The sequence below is a fragment of the Chaetomium strumarium genome (assembly GCF_033439665.1).
Source record: "Chaetomium strumarium strain CBS 333.67 chromosome Unknown B0T15scaffold_3, whole genome shotgun sequence".
NCBI lineage: Eukaryota > Fungi > Ascomycota > Sordariomycetes > Sordariales > Chaetomiaceae > Chaetomium > Chaetomium strumarium.
The window spans coordinates 3,844,255-3,862,425 of NW_026944431.1; the positions used below are offsets into that span (position 1 = coordinate 3,844,255).

Sequence of the window (18,171 nt, forward strand, 5' to 3'; positions counted from 1 at the left end):
TCGCTCGAGCCGGGATGCGCGCCAGAAGCAGCCGTCCACTTCCTTCTTGTATATGTACGATGAGGACTTCCTACGTACACGAGCCTCTGGGATGCTCTCGGCATCTTCCAAGATAGCAAACTTATTCTTCTTTGGTTTACGAGGTAAGCATCGGGGGCAAGCATCTCGCCGATTCATGAGCAGAGAGGCTACATCGCGGCGCTACAGCTGAACATATCGGTCGAACCGAGATACGACCAGCAACCGACGGGACGACTGCTCGGCATAAGCACCTTGTTACCACTATGTCAATTCCCTTGGCTTCGGAATGTAAGTCTTTTTCGGACTCTTCTCAAGAGAACACCTCCCCTGAAAAAATAGGCTCTATTCACCCAGCCGTAGACCGGCATATAATGTGCCGTATCTATCGGTACGAGCTGCGGCAATGGGTCACCTGGCGCTGAGAAGCCGTCCATACGCCCCTCCGGGAACGGTGAGGTGTCCTTCGAGACGATCTCCGACGCTACAGTGTCATTGCGGGCCTGATTGGAATCGAGCACATCTCCCAGAGCTTCCTTAAAAAGCAAGAGGGTGAAGTACGAGTGCTATGGGGATATTGGATACTTGACTGTGATGACGGTTACCCTCCGGTCGACGTCGCATTCAGGGCCCCCGGTTCCGGAAAACGCCCCAATCTGGGGTCTCCGCCTCCTCTCACCCCCAATACTATCAATACCACCCTGACTGGCATCCTTCAGCCGCAAAACTGACCATGATCGACCAATCGATGAGCCCAAGCCAGTGACTGTTACGCACCACCGCTGGTAGGGCTGAAAGAAATACAATTGCCGCGTAGGTAGGTATCGTAGCGCGCAAAAAAAGAAGCGTCAGCTTTCCTTCCCTCCCAAAGTTCCCCTCGTTCCATGGCTCGGTCGGTCACGAGAGCCGTTTCGTGATCGACAATCCTCGACTCCAATATGTGGATAGTGGACACTTGCTAACGTTATTTTTCAATCCAAAAAGCGAATTACCGGATTGGGTCTTACACACTCGCCTACTTACCAATCCCACCCCCTGCGAGGGCCTGATGCAGGGAGAGATCGCCCCTCGTCCAACAGGCGGCGCTGGTCTTCAACGAGAAACGCGGTGAGATGAAATCACGGCCTTTTGCCTCACTCAATTGATTTGCCTGTGCCCGAAAACCGACCTAGTCAGTGTGGAAGGGACAGGGAGGGCTTAATAACCCGAGTTATTGCCGACCTAGCTCGAGCCTAGCTATACAGACACAATGCCTCCCCCCGTTAAGCTAGGTACCAGTATGCATGTATGTACATACGTCGTCGAGCCGATCCCCTTAACTATTGCATTCATGGATCACTGTGTGAAGGCATGTGCATCGCCCGTATCTAAGTTAACTCTGTGGAACGGGGGCATCAATCACTGATCCGACAATGGGTGGCGATACCATTGGATGTCTGCATGTAGGCACTTTCACAGACTGTATGTAGAGTGCGCGGAGCGGGTGTACGACAGGAGCCGAACCTGAGAGGAACGAAACCAAACAGGTCTCCAGCGAGCGCGACAACGAACAACAAGGAAGAGACGACGAAATGGAGGCATAGGTGTCACTCAAGGGGCGCGCCGGAACGGTACCGTTGTCCCCCCGAAAGGCCTCTGCATCCGGCATTCGCTCTACGGGTAGCAGCAGAAAAGCGAATGAATGAAGGCAATTACACGGAGATCGCTATTATGGCAACACAAGTCGGCAGACGGGCGCCGAGGCCGTTGTTGCTCGGCGGTTGGACAAAGCAGAAACGTTGCTGGTTACTCTCACACGACGTCACCTAGTGAGTGGGTGTGGTTACAGCCGTTCAGTCAGGTCCGTGAGAGCCTACCTAGGCTATTCGTTGTTCTTCTAGAATTGTCTTTGCAGCAGCCTGTCGAGAGACTCGAAGTGAGTGAGTGAGTGAGTGAGTGAGCTTGCTGATCCCATCTTTCCCGTCGAGGACTGACTCGCCGGCGTCGCCGCAGCATGGAAGCAACAATTGGGTTGTCAGAGTCGGAGACAAAGAGGAAAAGGAGTGATAAGCTATGCTGACCACCTAAAACGAAGGGATACACGCTGTCCCGGCCCAATTCGGTACGGTATGTACGTAGTGCGTCAATTTGCGCAGGCCAGCAGGACCCCGGTTCTGGAAATCTGAGCCTTTTTTTTTCTGCGGTTCGAGACCCCCAGTCTCACCGGCCGGATTCCGCCGTCAACGTTTCGAGATCGAAAAATGCATGACTAGCGCACGAAAAAGCTTCGGATACGGGAAGGCTTCAGGTTGTGCAACCAACAGGCTAGGACCGGTGTGTCTTGGCGAGTGAGAGACAGGAAACAAAGTTGGGGTCATTGGTTTTACTAACGGGGGCCGGTTCTCAGCTGGGGGAGGGACGGGGGGGAATGAATGCGAGCAAGGATCATGGCGTTGATCAGCTGTGTCGTTAGCCCGTTTTAGTCCCGAAACCTTATTTGGACAACAGGCCAGGCCAAACTTGGCTTCTACCTAACGGGGGCCGACTCTCTCTCTCTCCGCGATGCGCACTGACGTTAATTATTAGAGGCGGTGGAGATGCCGCAGTGCCTGCCCGAGTCCGAGCTGATGAGACAGCTGATGTGCAGTATCGGTACCCGGGGGGGGGGGGGGGGGGGGGGGCGGAGAGCTGGAGCTCGGAATCGGGACCGGGTCGGACCTTGGGATTGTATGACCTTTCGCATTTTCATCACTCGCCTCTGCTGCCTAGCGTCGATGCGTTTCAGACGGGCAGGTGTGTGGTAGGTGAATTGGGCTAAAGAGGAAGCCTAGGTACCTAGGAAGGTTCGAAGAGTTGTTACTCCCGAGGCTCACTCACGCACCAGCCAGCAAATATCGCCCGGATTTTGATCGCTGTTGTGTCGCGCGTCCTTGCGGGGACACCCGGCCCAAATCTACCGCCCTCCCGGGACTGGCCTTGGCTACCTAGGGGAGGATCCGCGCCAGCATGGAGAACGGTCCTCGGCACCGGGTCGAAGCGGCAGTGACCGACCAGAGCAACGAGGCGGCCATACACACTACATAAGGTACCCCTCGCTGCATACATAGTCCTTTATTCAACTAACCCATTCACAATCACACATCCATTCGCAGTGTCAGCCAAGGCGGCAGCCCGATCACTAGCGTGGCGCCGCCTCCGCGATCCGGTCTGACCGACCCGGATCATCCGTTCCAGAGAAAAGAGTCTTTGCCTTTGTTTGCCTTGAGGGAAACCTAGCAAGTCCGGTTCGCTGCCAGCTGTGCCCCTATACTAAGCTTCCTCCATCTGCGAAGTTCTTTTCTGGCCTGGTCGATCCTAGGTACCTAGCCTAGGCTTCCCTGGGGTTTCCGCTTTACGATTACGAATATTTGAAAAAGGGCAGCGCGGCTTTCATCAATCAGGACCGCGCTCGCTGCGTGGTGGGCAGTACTGCCTTCCCGTCAGCCAGGGGCTGGTTCGATGCAAGTCATACGCTGTAAGCCTCCATTCGAGGTGAATTTGGGGGGAAGGGGGTCGACGGGGGAAGAAGCCGGCAGCGTTCGGCAGATGGGCAGATTAGCGGTGTGACACAGCCGGGGCACCACGTTATGCCAGGCAGATCATATCGCTGCGACACTTTTGGCTTTGGTCGTGGCCGTCATCTTGGGGAGGGGCCAAAACCTTGATGGAAAGGGTTGGTGGATGGTTAGGTGTGGCAGAATGGCTGACAGGTGTTCAGGGGTCTTTGCCCACCGGATTTGGTCTTGTCGGGCAAGCTTATCGAGCTTCTCCGGTCGTTGCGGTTGGCCGGCAAATATATTGCGCTGCTGCAGCTTACCCCCCATTTCTACGCCAAGCTGTTGTAGTCCGGCGAACCTGCGCGGTACCTTGTGACGCGCGTCGTTGCTCGCTCGTAGATGCCTTCAAGCAGTACTGTGTGATTGATTCTGCTTTGCTGTGACCCGGCGAGCAGAGTCGTAGAGCAACCAATTCTTCGCGTGTACAGCGCAATCGCTGCTGTCGTTGTGACTGCGGCGAGTTGAAAAGTCCCGAAGCATGGCAGGCGGAGGGAGTGGTCGAGTCTCAGCATAAGCGTAAGCGTATCTAGCTTGTAACCTTCGGTGTCAGTGTCAGTTCATTAGTACCTCACGAACCCAGTATCTGTAGGGCTGCGGCTACATTGTGGTACAAAGCGCTAACAAAGACGGGAACTTCCACCGAATCCACACCACCATAATAACCGACTGGCATCGACCGGTGAAGGAACAATAACACTGTAGCCTTCCCAGAAAGGAACATGCAATCTGACTACTAGGCATCAACCCGCCCTCGACTCCAAACCGGATCAGATTTCGGTAACTTGACTTCTGGCAGGCCCGCGCCCCCCCCTCCACCCGCATCTTTTCTTTCTCCTTCTCGTCTCCCGCCAGAACTTTGCATACCTTAGCAATCCGAAGAGAGAGAGAGAGAGAGAGAGAGGGGCCAAAAGTTGCCCGGCCACGAGGGGTGTGTGGGTTTTTGCTGCATTTGGTTCGGAAATCCTTCACAGACTTCGGGTCCTTCAGTTCAGTGTAACTTACAACTTCAACTTAGGCGCCTTGCCGCAGTTCCTTTTTTTTTTCTGGCCGCCAATCAAGCGTGTTTACATTCTCAAAACACACTTACACAGTAAACATGGACACATTCACACCCCGGGGAGGTACTGCTACTAGTGGGCGGGCAGTGGGCAGAGTCCGAGGGATGCCAGTGAAAAAAAGGCCAAGTCAAATAACTGCTGGTTAAAGAACCGTTCCTAAGAATCTCAATCTACGCAGAATTCGTACAAAAATAAAAGCAAACCCAGAGCAGGGGGGGGGGGGAGTAGAAGGAGAAGGGAGGGGGAGACAAGATAGGTAGGTACCTTAGCAGCTGGTCGGGCTCGGATTGACCATTGACCTGCTGCCGGCACCAGAGCAGTTCCTTTCAAGTTGGGTGCAATCCAACCCCCCTTCCCCTCCCCCCCTTCTCTTCCCAGACGACCTCGTTTCCGTGTCTGTCTGTCTGTCTGTCTGCCTCTGCAAGACCCCCGGTGACAAGGAGTTGACGGAATTCTTTCTTTCAATCCCCCCACCTTCCGCATCGAGGGCCGAGAGAGGGCGGGCGGACAAATGTCGTCGTCGTAGGCAAGATCCAGTCCAGTAAGAGGAAAATAGTCGAAAAAAAGAGGGAGAAAGACACCGCTACAGGGAAGCGTAGAAGAAGCGACAGAGGGGGAGAGAGAAGAAAAAAAAGATGCGAGCCAGTGTAGAAATAGAAATAAATGTGCGCAAAAGGCAAACAAACAATAAATGCGCCGGGTATCCTTGCAAATGCCATGCTTCGTTGCGCGTGACCCCTTTCCCTTCCCGTTGTTCCACCTTGAGGTTGAGCCCTTTTTAGAATTCCTAGAGAAGCAGATGAAGCGAGAGGAGAAAGAAAAAAAAAGAAACAATAAAAGAGTAAACAAAATAAGAAGTTGTCTCCCTGTCTGCTTTTTAGTCCTCCCCTCCCTTTCCCCCGCTCTTGTGACGTGGTTCAAAGTTTCTCCATTCTCCACAGGTAGTAACCATAACCATAAACCATAACCCATAACCATAACCCATACCCCTCGAGAATCTGCCCGTGCCGTTAGCGCAAGAAAGGAGAAGGGTACCCGAAAAGGAAAATCAAAAAACCCGGGACCCCGTCCCAATCCCATCGTCCTCGGAATTAAGTCGTTTCGTCGGCATCCTAGTAGTAGTAGTTGCCCCCCGGCCCCCGCCCCCCCAAGTGCCCATCCATATTGTGTGGTGTTGGTGATATCCGGATCCCCATAAGTTCCCGTTGAACTTCGTTTGTTTTGCGCCGGCCGTTCCCTTCAAAGCAAAAACCTCCGTCTAGAGGTACATAGAGTTGTTGTTGTTGTTGTTGTTGTTGTTGTTGTTGTTATTGTGCACCCCTAAAACGTAAAAAACTAAGACAAGGAAGAAAACACCCCCAAAGGCAAAAGACTCTTCCATGTTTCTGCATCACCTTTTCTCTTCTCTCTCTCTCTCGCCTTCTCCACATCGATACTACCCAGGCCCAGCCATGAAATGCATCGCAACTTGTAAGACATCGTCAATAATGATAATGGGGAAAACATGCTGTGGTATAGATGTAGTAGTAGCGAACAGGAACTGGGGCAGCGCCATCCTTTGGGTGTTCGCTTTTTTTTTCTTTTTTTTATTTTCTTCTCGTTCGGTCGGTTTCAAAGATCGTGTGCCCCCCTCGTCACGTCATGCTCATCGTCGTCGTGGAGGGCGGTTGCAGGAGGGTCGGGTACTGCCCCGTCGAGGTCGTCTTCCCCTCAAACCTCCCGCACCGCTGCGAGTAGTACGGCCCGGAGTGGTAGAACAGGCTCGGGAGCCCGTTGTTCTCCATCTCAGACTTGACCCCCTTGGTCGGGTCGAAGGCCGTGCTCATCGAGTTGGTCGTGCCGCCGCTCTCCGACACGTCGTGGCGTCCGTGGTGGGAAAACAGCTCGACTTGTTGTTGTTGCTGTTGCTGTTGCTGCTGCTGCTGCTGCTGCTGGTGTTGGTGTTGGTTGTGTTGGTGGTGATGGTGATGATGATGGTGCCGTGTGTCTTGCTGCTCGCCCTCGTAGATGGTTGTCGGGTAGTACTGGTAGGCCTTGGGGTCGGTGATGGCCTTGACTTCCTCGGCCGAGATCATGGGCTCCAACGCCAGCTCGTGGTGGTGCCGGGTGCTGCCGCCGCCGCTGCCATAGCCGCTGTGACGTACGTCGTAGTGCTGCCCGTAGCTACCACCAGCTCCTCCTCCTCCTCCGAGCATGGATGAACTCCCCGCGTAATCGTTCGGCCCTAGCACCCCGGACGAGTAACCGCCGCCGCCGCCGCCGATGCTTCCGCCGCCGGAGCCGCCGGGCCCGCTGCTCGAGCTCCCTCTCCTCTCGGACTGGTAATGTCCAGGGGAGCGGCCGCGCACAATCATCTTGGCCGACTTCCGGTACGCAACCTTGACCCACGGGTCCGAGCCGCCCGCGGCCTGCTGGCCGACCTCGGCCCACAGCTCGACGATCAGGTGGTAGTACTGCTGGGCCGCCCTCCGCTTCCCGTTGTTGGCCGTGGCCTGCTTGAACTGGATGCGCTCGAAGGTGTGCTCGGTCGGGGCGGAGCCCTGCTGGGTGGTGGGCTGCCCAAAGCCCTGCTGCTGCTGCTGCTGCTGCTCGTACCTCGACGAGCCGAGGCTGTTGCCGTCCGGCCCCGCGTAGAGGTTGCTCAGCGGGTGGTGGCTGGCATGTGGCGGTTTGGGCGAGAGGCGCACCTTCTCGGGCTTGGCGATCGGCCCCTTGTCGCGCTTGGGCGTGTGCTGCACCAGGTCGATGGTGTGGTTGTCGTTGTCCGACACGACGGCCGAGATGCACATGGCGAACCCGTACACGTTGTACGCCTGTGTCGACCCGGTCGGGAGGAAGTGGATGGGCGTGTTGTGCAGCATGGGCGCGAGCGAGAAGGAGCAGACGCACGAGAAGTAGTTGCGGCGGTAGCAGGTCCATTCGCTCTCGGCGATGAAGAACCCCTTGTCGATCACGCCGCTGATCTCCACCTTGATGGGCGTGGCCGACGCGTCGCCGTACGAGAGCCGCCCGAGCGAGGTCATGGCGAGGAGGGGCGGGATGCTCTGCTGGGTCTTGTTGGACCCGGGGTAGCCTGTGTCCATCTTGAGTGATCCGTACCCGGTCCCGGCTGGGTTGCTGGTGGGTGAGAGGGGGTTGTGGCGGCGGATGCTGGAGAACGGAGGAGACCGCGGGATGTGGTGGTCCGGCCTCCGGAAGGCGGGCGTCGCCGATGAGTAGAGGTCTCGTACGCTCAGGTGCTGCGGTCCCGGGTGCGGCAGTGTCGTGGACCGATGGGCGTGGGCCATGCCCTGGCTGCCAGCCGTGCTACTGTGATGATCGCTGTAAGCGGCTGAGGGATACGGGTGCGCCATGGCACAGCGATGTCATAACGACGCGAGGTGCGAGGTGTGAGGTATGTGCAAGGTGTAAGTGTGCTAGAGTGTGCTACCTACTTGGAGCCCAGTCGAGGCCTGACGTCGAGACCGGAGAAGACGGGGGGAGCGGGGGTATAAAAGTGGCCGCCGTCAGGGGAGTACGGCGTGACGGGCGGCTGAGGGACCGGTGGGATCAGGCTTAAATAGGACGACGGCTGCGCTGGTGTCTCTATCGTCGACAGGGAGGTAGTGGAGCCTTGAGTAAAGCTGCAGCAAGCATATCCGGGTCAGCGCTAGTATGCACGGAACGGGGGGGTGGAAGGCGGGGTGACAAGAAAAAGGGAAGAGGACGGGGGGTGGGTGTGTGTATCATTTCTATCACGCCTGGGGCTCCCAGAACGTTGTGCTCCCGCGCTGGACCTTGTGCTACGCCGAGTGCTGGCGGTACGACGGGGGCCCCGTAATACCGGTGCACAAGTGTTTTGCAGGGGGGAGGGGGGGAGGGGGCCAGCAATCGGAAGAGCGAGCACGGCGCATGCGGCAACGGCGCGGGAAACAAGGCTCAGAGGCGATCGATCCCAGGTAACACGTACCACGCCGGGGCGCACACCCATGTCTCACTCGCCGCTACGACCGGCGCGTAAGAAGAAGATGATGAAAGCAGCAGCAGCAGTAGATGTTGACGCACCAAGAGAAAACAAAAAAAAAAAATAAAAAAAGGAGAGGCCAATACCTCGCGGGAGATGTTATGGCAAAACGGCTGGGGAAACCGGAACGGAAACAGAAGAGCTGCGGTTCCGGGGGCGCGTCAAGTTGGGGCTTATGATGATGATGATTGCACTTGCACACAGATCTCGCAATCTCGAAGAGAAAGATGGTGCACCCCGAAAAAGGGAGGGGGGGAGAGCGGGAAGGCCCTTGAGGCGGGCATAGCTTAAGTAGTAGGTGGTAAATGAGGGTATAAGTGCGGATGAAGTTGACGAGTTGTCATGGTACCGTGCACAACAAAGAGACCAATGGGAGAAAACCAGGGGAGGTTCGACGTACCACATGTCAGTCGGGGCCGGTATATCGAGGTAGTCCAGCCCCGGGCCAGAGGGCGGCGAGGGCTCGACGAAGTCCTGCTGTTAAAACGCACCTGTTAGACCGATGATGCCATCTTCTCGTTCCCGGCTCCTCTCCGTTCCTTGCCGTCAACGGGGTTATGCAGCGCGTTCAGGAGTTTAGCAAATCTCGTGACAAGTGGTAGCGAGGGGCCACCAGGTATTTCTTTTTTTGCTGCAGCGAGGGGGAGCTCTTCTTAAGCGCGTAATACTGAGCTCAGCAGGCTGGCGACATATCTATCTACCAGTTGCGTATCGAAGGAGACCGGCGAGCAGGTGCTGAGATTGAAACCTGTGGCGCAATTTAGCAAGGCGGCTGCAGACCGGCCGACCGCCTGCCAGCGCTGGCAGAGGGGTCAAGTGAGCAGCTGAGACGTGGGAGGGAAAGAAAAAGTGCGAGGAGGAAGCAGGTGGGGGCGAGAATGATGAAGAGGAGTGATCAGTAGTGAAAGAATGGGACGGAAGCCGGAGAAGTTGACGGAAGGCAGCGAGGCGAGGCGTGGGAAATAAAAATGCTGCATCTCTGCTCACTGATGCTGATGCTCTTTTAGCTGCCTCTCTCTGGTCTGCCCTGCGTCTTGATACTGGGTCTGTACGGGCGACAGTGCCTCGACAGGCTGCCGCTACCTCCGTATGTAAGTACATCCAGTACCTAGGGAGTTACAACGAGGTACCGATGCACCTGCAGGGGTACTTGCCACTTGGAGTACACCGCGAAGTGAGATAGTTAGTGAGGGTGCGGGCCAGAAGCAAGCAAGCGTCCAGAGCAACAGCAGCAGGGTTCTGCAGACGCGCTTTGGGAGTCGGGATGCGACGTCAGGTTACGCTGGTCTCTTCGACATCGAAGATGTGTGTTTCCTTCTGGTCTGCCGCCGGCACCCCCCTTTTTGTCTTTCGAAATCTGACAGTGACAGCCCGCCGGCCGAACAATTCACCATGTCCCAAAGACACAATGGCATTGACGGCCGAGTCGGGCCATCCAGAGCCAGATCCTATCGAGACAAGACGATTACCCAAGAGCGAGCGGCAATCAGCAGCACCCCCTGTCCGTCAGACCGTGGCCTGCTCGCAACTGCATGCTGCTGCAGGCTCTCGGCCCTGGCCCGAGGGCCACAAAAGAGCGGGGCAACCGAGTGATTGAGTTGATGATTTTCAAAGAAAAACCGAAAAACAAAAAGAGTGAAAATAAAAGAGGCTCTCAAACGGCACAACTATGCTCAGCGTCCGCAGCCTTGTTCGGGCCGCCGACAGGCAGAAGGCCGTCCCAGCAAAGATGACAGGATAAAGTTTGCAGGTGGCATAACTGTGGCTGTTTACTGACCTTGAGCTGTGAGCGCCTATGCAGGAGGCTCAACGTTTCCGTTTGTTATCGTCTCTTCGTTCCAGCTCTGCGTTGGCGGAAGGCGACCATTTATACGTGTTTGGTTGCGAACAGGAACAGCCCCCTATCCCGGGCGACGTTCAGGGCCGCGGCCGTTGTCACCGGGACTCTCGATGAAATCGCACTAATGACGCAGCCCAAGAGGGGGGAAGGGGTGGGAGGAAGGAAACGGAGCAGTACCTTGGGAAGTTGTTGGTTCATACGCCGTTACTCTGCTCCGGCCGGGAGCGAGATGCCGCTGCCGGGTGCCAGCAACTGTATTCCGTACAGTACAGACGTTTCGCTGCTGTGCCTGTAATAAGAGAGAGCTCGAGGCCATGGTTAGCGCTTGGTGCTGATCTGTAAATCGTGGCCATAGTGATCCGATCTGCCCGCCATATACCAGCGTAACGCATGTATGCCAGTCGGGTTCAGAGGGACGGTGCCGGGGGCGCTGAAAAACGGCTGAAGAGAGCAAAGCACTGCGGCGGGCACTGGCAAGGGGGCCTGGCAGGGCTCGGGGAGCCCCGTCTGCCTCCTCCTTCCCAAACTGCCCGAGAGTGCATACCCGCGGCCGAGTGTTTCAGTGATGGGATTGGCTGACTTGCCTGTAAAAGACCCCGGTCACGCCAAGGGGACGATTAACAACACGATGCACCTCGATGCCGGGTCTGGTTTCTGGCGAATCCGATTCTTCAGTCAGCGAAGCTGACCCAAACACCGGTCTAGACGGCCTTGCGTATGCTTTAGGCTTCAAGAACAGCAGCGGCCTCGAGGACGCTTGCGTATGAGCGGGGGCCCCATCGCTTGCATCAGAGCTATGATACCTCTCCGGCCGAGGTTGCCATAACTATCGGCATATAGTATTTTGGAGGAGGTCTTCCGGAGATCAACCAGAGCCGCAGTTATAGGAAGCAATGCGCTCCACGCCAGATGATGTCGAATAGTCCAGTGTCTCCCGATTCCGAAGCGATAATCTTGCCGCTTTCCGCGCCTCGCCTGGCAGGCAGGTCCCTGTTGCGCGCTGAGTCGCGCTAGTATGCATGGGGTGAGATGAAGGCTATCGAGGCATCGGGGGTGGTTTTTGATTTGTTCGACGCGCCGTCATTGCCGCACTAAGCCGACATCCGCAGTATTGGATCCGCCGCCGCCTGGGCATGAGGCCTGCTGCTGTCCGGTCGCCTTGCCGAGGTGTTCCATACGGAAGAGGGCCGCCATGCACACGCAGAGAGAGTAGAGTCAGAAATTTGCGCTTACCTCGAGGACGTCCCGTCCCGATTCTGACGATGAGTCAAGCTGCCCGGGGGGTAGTGCCGGTCTTCTGCTTGGGGGGATGCCGGGGATGGACTTCGATTGGTCTTCTTTTCGTGGGTAGCCGCGTGCTTTGGTCCGGTGAAGAGGCTTTGTTTTCGTGCTCTCCACGACTGATGCGGGATCTCAGATGACACTTCTATCGATGATGGCGTGGTGAAGGTTTTTGGCGTAGTGGCGTGCGCAGGATCGCACGGGAGTGACGGCGAAATAAGAATGCTCGCCGATGACTACCAGGCAGAGAGCCGTGGTACAGAGAGGTGGGGGGTTGTACCTTGACCCTCACCTATCCGGCGCCTGGGAAGGAGGTGATATCGCGAACAGAATCCCAGAGCACCAGTAAAAGAAACGGGAGAGCTGGATATGGGGTTCCTGGGCCTTCTTAAGCCCGCCCTTAGCTAGCAGGTGAGGTTGTGCAGACTTTTGAGACAACAGCTAGAGAAGAGCGGCCGGTGTGGCGGGCAGAGCTGGATTACCCCTAGTCTCTACAGGGAAGAGCTCCAGGCCAGAGCCTTGATATACTCAGTCCGGGCAAGAGCCGATCTGGGGGTTAGATTGCGTCTCTCTATCCATCCCCGTCATAGCCTAGGTAGGTACCGGCCGACCCGGAGGCGGGCCCATGTAAGTTTGTGGACGATCAAGTCCCCCTCGGCCAGTTCAATCTCGGGCAAAGGACCGCACTGAGCAGCCCAAGCAAGGAGCCGCCGCCGTTGCAGGTCTATCGATCCGGGCGGCCATCTGGGTCGGTGCCTCGGCCAAACAAAGCTCGGACACTCGCCAAAGATACCTCTTCCTTACACTTGGACTTGTCCTAATCCTCTCGACAGGACGACACAAGCTTACCGCAGCTCTACTCCTCCACGACAAGCATACTGAGTATCACTGCGGTCTGGCCTGCCTCTGCCTGATCCAGCACGGATTCCCGGCTCAGGTTGTTTCTCAGGGGGTAAACCTAAAACTGGCCTCTTGGATAGTCAGTGGTGGAAGACGAAGCACAACCTTGGTTGTAGTCAAGACCTCGGCTAGTTTCTTCGTCCTCGTTTTCCATGCGTCAAGTATGCAATCACCCTGCCGTTAAGCCCCTTGAAGCAGAAGCAGGCCACAAACATCCGTTCTGATTGCAGAAGAATCTCTCCTAACCACGAAGAACGGCCCCACCATCGGGTAGCTGCAGCACCATGACAGGTTTCGGCGATGTCTGATCAAACCTGGAATAGAAGTGTTTTTTCTGGTGCCTTCAAGCACCGACGAGCGTGATGTCTTGCTGCGCAGATGATCATCCCGGCTTGTGGGCAAAGCGCGGTGTGGACTGGAGTAAGCAGACAATAGACGATTGGGTCATTATGTCACCGCGGCGCAACCTATCATAGCGCGGACCGGTCAGGCTTTCAGGAGACGGAGCAAGCCGAGTCGATGGGTGTCCGTAGTCACAACGATTCCAGGGGAGCATGGAGCTGAACGTCCCTTGCGGAGCTCCTCAGCTTTTCGGCCCTATAGAGCCTGACGTATTCGGCAACGGCCGACTAAGCCATGCAGCGGAAGCAGAGACAAAGCCACCCGGCAGTTGTCACACTCGAGGAAGCGGGTCCTTCACCCGAACACGTGAAAAAGGCTTCGATGGGCTAACCATTCTCGAGCATGGTCCCTGGTTCACCATCTGCAGTTTGCTCATACTACAATATCCCCTCTCGGTAGCGGGACAGACTAAGCTGCTCTGGCAGCTTGGCGGGAGTCCCCGATGGGCATCGCGGTTTCGGGGTGCTGTCGAGCGGGCCTTGCTCGACAACAGTGCTGGGGCCTTGACGAAACGTACAGATCGAGTTGTCCGCCTGGCGTAGACGAAGAGCACCTAATGATCCGCCCCTTATCCGAGCATCGTCATCGTCCGGAGAAGGGAGGAGTTTCGGCGAGGACCAAAAATATCCCGCCGCCCTTGCCTTCTCGAAGAAGGAAGGCGTGGAAGTCCTGGTGTTGCCTCATGCATGCGGATGTGAGCTGCCAGCATTGAAACGCTAGCCTAGAACATACTATGAACGGGCAATCCGGAAAGATCGCTTGTGCAGGTTCCCGTTTGCTTCGAATCGATGTGTATACCCACCCGCCAATCTAATGCTAACACGGACACCGCGAAGCTTCTCGGTGGCGCGTGGAGGGTACTGGGCTCATTGTTTCAGATCCAGTGTTCTTTCGGCCGTTACGTTCAGTGACTTCGGTGGGAAGTATCTACCGATGATTGGCTCACGACCAGAGGCGTAGTCAGGGGATGAGCAAAGCTGGCGAAACTCTCGGGGCTCGGCTTTCCGGGTCGGCACCGTGGGCTGGCAGAATCTTCACCCTTTTCCGCTGCTCATTGTTGTTACGAGGTCGATCTGGAGACGCAAGCGTACTCGGTGAACGCTGTGCTGTGGAGCAGCGATCCCTTTGGCTCCAGACCCATTCGCGTCGTTCGGACCCGATGATCAAGCGCCGGATTCAGGGCAGGGCAACTCAAGTCAAAACAATGTCCTCGTTGGCCGGACGGCGAGGTCGGATCGGGCCGTTGCTGTGGGTGCTTCCACCAGTCGTCCGTCCGGCGATGGCGGGCGCACGTAAGAGACGAGCACGGCGGTTCGGGGTCCAGGCTGCTCCGCGATGCTGTCCCAACGATCTGTTTCTGCAGCAGGTAGGTGCTAGGTAATATCACGCACTGTCTGTCGTGCTGGCTGTCGGTCCGCCAGCATGCAAGCCGTTGACCGATTTGGTGCTGGACCGTTGCGATGGTCGCTCGAATCGACTGCAACACAGCGGGCGCCTCACGGCGTATCCTGCACATCTTTCCCCCCCATCCTTTGCCACATCTTGCTGCCGTCCCCAGATCTTGTACCAGGTAACACCTCATCTCGCCCCCTAACATCCTCGGCTTTTCGCCGAAATAAGGCCCCCTTGAACTACGTCGGTGGACGAACCATGAAGCTGTCTGGGGTAGACCAGCGTTGTTTCACCCTTCAACCACCTGTCAGTCTGTACACGGGGGGGGTGTCACCGCATGCGTTGCTTGCGTGAACTATGATGCGCGTCGGCGGCCGCGGCCTTTAGCCGGCAGCGCATCGGACGTCTCCCGATCGTGAAGAAGCAAAATAAGGCATAGCGCAAAATCGAAGCCTGGGGGTCAAGCCACGGAAAACTACGGACCGCATCTGGGCCTAGGCAGGTCTCGGATGAGATCTCCTTCTGCGTGGTGGGATTTGCGCGCGAGTCTTTACTCGGTGAACTGGCAAAGTGAGGAGCGGATCGACAAGCCGGCTTCCACCTAGTAGCACGCAGTGGCCTGATCCGTAGTCTGCCGGTCCCGAGGTGCAGTTCCTCAGGATACCTTATCCATGCTAGCACTCCCACAATGATCGAATGTTGGGCTGGATACAAACTGCCCTGTTGTGGACGAAGAGGCTAGGAATGGAGGTGGAGAATTGCACGCCAAGTTCCTTCCGCGCAGAGGCCCTTGCAATGGACGGGAAGAGTGGAGCTAGCATGAGATGGACATGGATTCTCTCTCTGCAATTGCCAGGGTAGGAGCGGCCCCCCACTCCCACATTTAACGACGAAGCTCCACTCAACCAGCGAGCGCACCCACAACAGCCTTCCCATTATGGCTCTGCACTGGACTCGGACCAAGAGCAGAAAGGTCCTCCGTCACGAAGCAAATGCAATCAAGAACGGAATACTACACGACAAGCCACGGGAAAACGAGAGATTAAGCCCGATCCGATTCAGTTAACTACAGTTCGTCCAACCGCTCGACTAGCTTGGGCTAGGCTGCAGTGCTGCACCGGCCTCAGGCCCTCAATATGTGCGCTGCCTTGTCGTGCTATATCCGCTTCATACCCTAGGATGTCAAGCGCGTGACTTTTGGCTTGCTTTCACTTCTCGAGACAGCCGACTACGGATATCTTGATGCAAGTTCAGCACTTCACAAGGTGGGAGGCAAGCTCAGGTACGCATTGCCGAATCGCAATGTCCCGAGCGACGCAACGCTAGACATCAGTCCCGTCCAGCGGGGGTATTTGACGCTGGGGCGGCCTTATACAGATACCTGCCGTTTATTGAGCTCACCGGTTACCACGTAACAGTCAGAACAACCAAGTCCCATCGGCGGTTGCGGGGAAACGATTGGTGGGGTGCGCCTCAGGCGACCCCCTGAGGGTGTGAGGAGACAGTCCAAAAGCCGTCTCGAGCCTCTGCAGCCGGGCCTGCTCGCCAGGCCTCCTTCTACGTGCCCGTCTATCATCAAGGGCCGTCTAGGATTCCGACGTTGCCGCTGAAATCCCCGGAGTGGCTCTGGCCGGATGCCTTGGCAAGCCTCGTCGATGTGTGATGCTGCGTCGGCGCCCGGAAGGCCCTGCCTTCTGCCATGGCACTCGTACATACGAAAGGCAGTGAGCACACCATCTCGTCAAGGCTGTCGCCAGATAGAGCTGCAGCATTGTTCACCGGCCTTTGTCAGGCATAAAAAAGCGCATATGTCGGCCAGACTGGGGTATTTGCAGCTCTATTCTCCAGTCTTTGGCCCAGTCTCAGTTGAACATCTCCTATTACATAGGCCTACCGCGCCACGGCGGCGCACCTTCCAAGCGTAGCTCATGCCGCGGCGCCGTGGCTTTGCCAACTCGTCATCCGATGGGCTGCGAAGGTGCGCCTTCGGCGTAATCTTTGCTGCCCGACGAGCTTCTTCTCCGTGAGATGATGGTCCCTGATCCAAGGTTGAGTGCCGCCTTCTTGTAGAGGATAGGGTACCCTTGCTCTCCACGGGCCTTTTTTGCTGCCGGCGTCGCTGGTGTGGCCGCGCGACCTCCCTAATCCAGACAGACAGCGGGCAGGCAGGCCAGTAGCAACGGCTTATGACGCACTCGAGAGGGTCCTGAGACAGAATGGTACGAGAAGGTACTTATCCGATGCGGCAGATACAGATCGACGCTGTCATGCCGTGAGACGGATCAACGACTCAACGTTAACCAGTAGCCGCACACGCCAGTCCTGGCCGGCTATGGAACGGAACGCTGGACAGGGGGTGAGAGTCTGTTGCTTATGCTGGCCACGATTCCTGACGGCGTGGTATCCTTTCAGAGCCTTCTCCCAAAAGTCCAGCTCCCAGCCATCTCGATTGAAGCCTTCGGCGCATCCGAACGTAAGTCCGTGTTGTTGCTTATGAGCTGCTAATTCTGGAGCAGTGCATGTCGGGGCCCCATCAAACCTGAGCAGTCATGTAGTAGATCGCTGACCCAGTCTCTGTAGACCTGCCGTGGTCTGGCGGACACCGCCCTCCACGGTCCGCCGGCATAGAATAGTCAGGAGCCAACAGCAGCAGGACCGGGTCTTCTTTTTTCGAGACTCTCCCACGGCAGTAAATCCGTGAATGGCCCTCCACACTATGAGGATGCGGATACCATTGTTAAATGCTAAATGTCAAAATGTGCACCGATCTGCTCTGTACTTCTCTGGTCGGGTAGGGCTGCCTTCTGGCAAACTCGGTCGGCAGTGCCTCCAAGTTACCCCCGTTTCAACCCTGACAACTGGAACCAAAGCCTTGACACGCATGCTCCCTACCTAGGTAAACTCGTTTCGGGGCCTGACAGCATCTCAGGGGCCCGCGGAAGCCGGAATCGCGATTGTCAACACACTACACTACACTTGAGGACAACGGGCTTATCCCGCCGAGCCAAAAGTGTCTCTACCAACACCTAGCCCAGCTGGCAAACTTCGGTTCGGTTCCGTAAATGAGAGGGTGGCCAATCAATTCTTGGTGTAACGGACGTTACAACAAGCAACACGCCATGAAGAGCCTGCAGAATTCATTGGAATTCCCAAGCGGGGCCCTCCATCAAAACACGCACGCCAGAACCAAGTTAACACGAGATCCCTGGCCTGCAGGTCGAGAGTCAACAAACTGCCATGGGCCTCTCTCTCTATCCGAAGGAAGACACTACTAGTATTACCTACAGCCCCTTCCGAACGAGAAAAGCTTGATGTTGCACCGGCATCCGGCAACACAAGCTAACGGGGCAGCTCGGCGCAACTCAACGTGTGTACTAGGGTGCGGCCCCTATGCGTTACTGCCGTGGTGCCAGGAAGAGAATGACGAGCATTCGCACAAGAACCGGGCCGTTGGGAGCAGCCACCGCAGAACACCACAGTTGCACCTTTGCCGACAGTCAGTCCGACAATGGCCTCGCTCATCGGGCAAAGGCTTCCTGACCGGAGAGTCCCCTTCAGGTAGGCATGGCATGATTCATGTTGCTCAACGGCATCCCCCGCGGCCTAATCTAGAGCGTTGTTCGACATGACCTGCCGGATTCGCTAGCTAATCCCTTCCAGTTAGAGGGTCTGTCAGGCTTCTTCTCGGTCGAACTCCTGCCA

The 18,171-nt window shown here is 56.6% G+C and overlaps 3 protein-coding genes across 3 annotated transcripts; 1 reads left to right on the plus strand and 2 right to left on the minus strand.

Annotated features, from left to right (window-relative positions):
* Window positions 1-4,755: 4,755 nt before the first annotated feature.
* B0T15DRAFT_530427 (uncharacterized protein) lies at window positions 4,756-6,015 on the minus strand (the record flags this gene model as incomplete). The annotated part of the gene is made up of 1 exon (XM_062869171.1): window positions 4,756-6,015. A coding segment is annotated over exon 1 (808 nt), but the record flags the coding sequence as incomplete, so codon positions are not given.
* B0T15DRAFT_180715 (uncharacterized protein) lies at window positions 6,009-9,203 on the minus strand. Its single transcript, XM_062862303.1, has 3 exons — window positions 9,055-9,203; window positions 8,086-8,274; window positions 6,009-7,960 (listed from the first exon to the last, which is right to left on the minus strand). Exons 1-3 carry the CDS (start codon window positions 9,057-9,059, stop codon window positions 6,286-6,288), a joined length of 1,869 nt encoding a protein of 622 aa, XP_062723287.1. The 5' UTR covers window positions 9,060-9,203; the 3' UTR covers window positions 6,009-6,285.
* Window positions 9,204-16,752: 7,549 nt separating this feature from the next.
* On the plus strand, window positions 16,753-17,571 carry B0T15DRAFT_180832 (uncharacterized protein). The gene is made up of 2 exons (XM_062862304.1): window positions 16,753-16,942; window positions 17,050-17,571. The coding sequence occupies exon 2, from the start codon at window positions 17,218-17,220 to the stop codon at window positions 17,497-17,499; it is 282 nt and encodes a 93-aa protein (XP_062723288.1). The 5' UTR covers window positions 16,753-16,942; window positions 17,050-17,217; the 3' UTR covers window positions 17,500-17,571.
* Window positions 17,572-18,171: the final 600 nt, after the last annotated feature.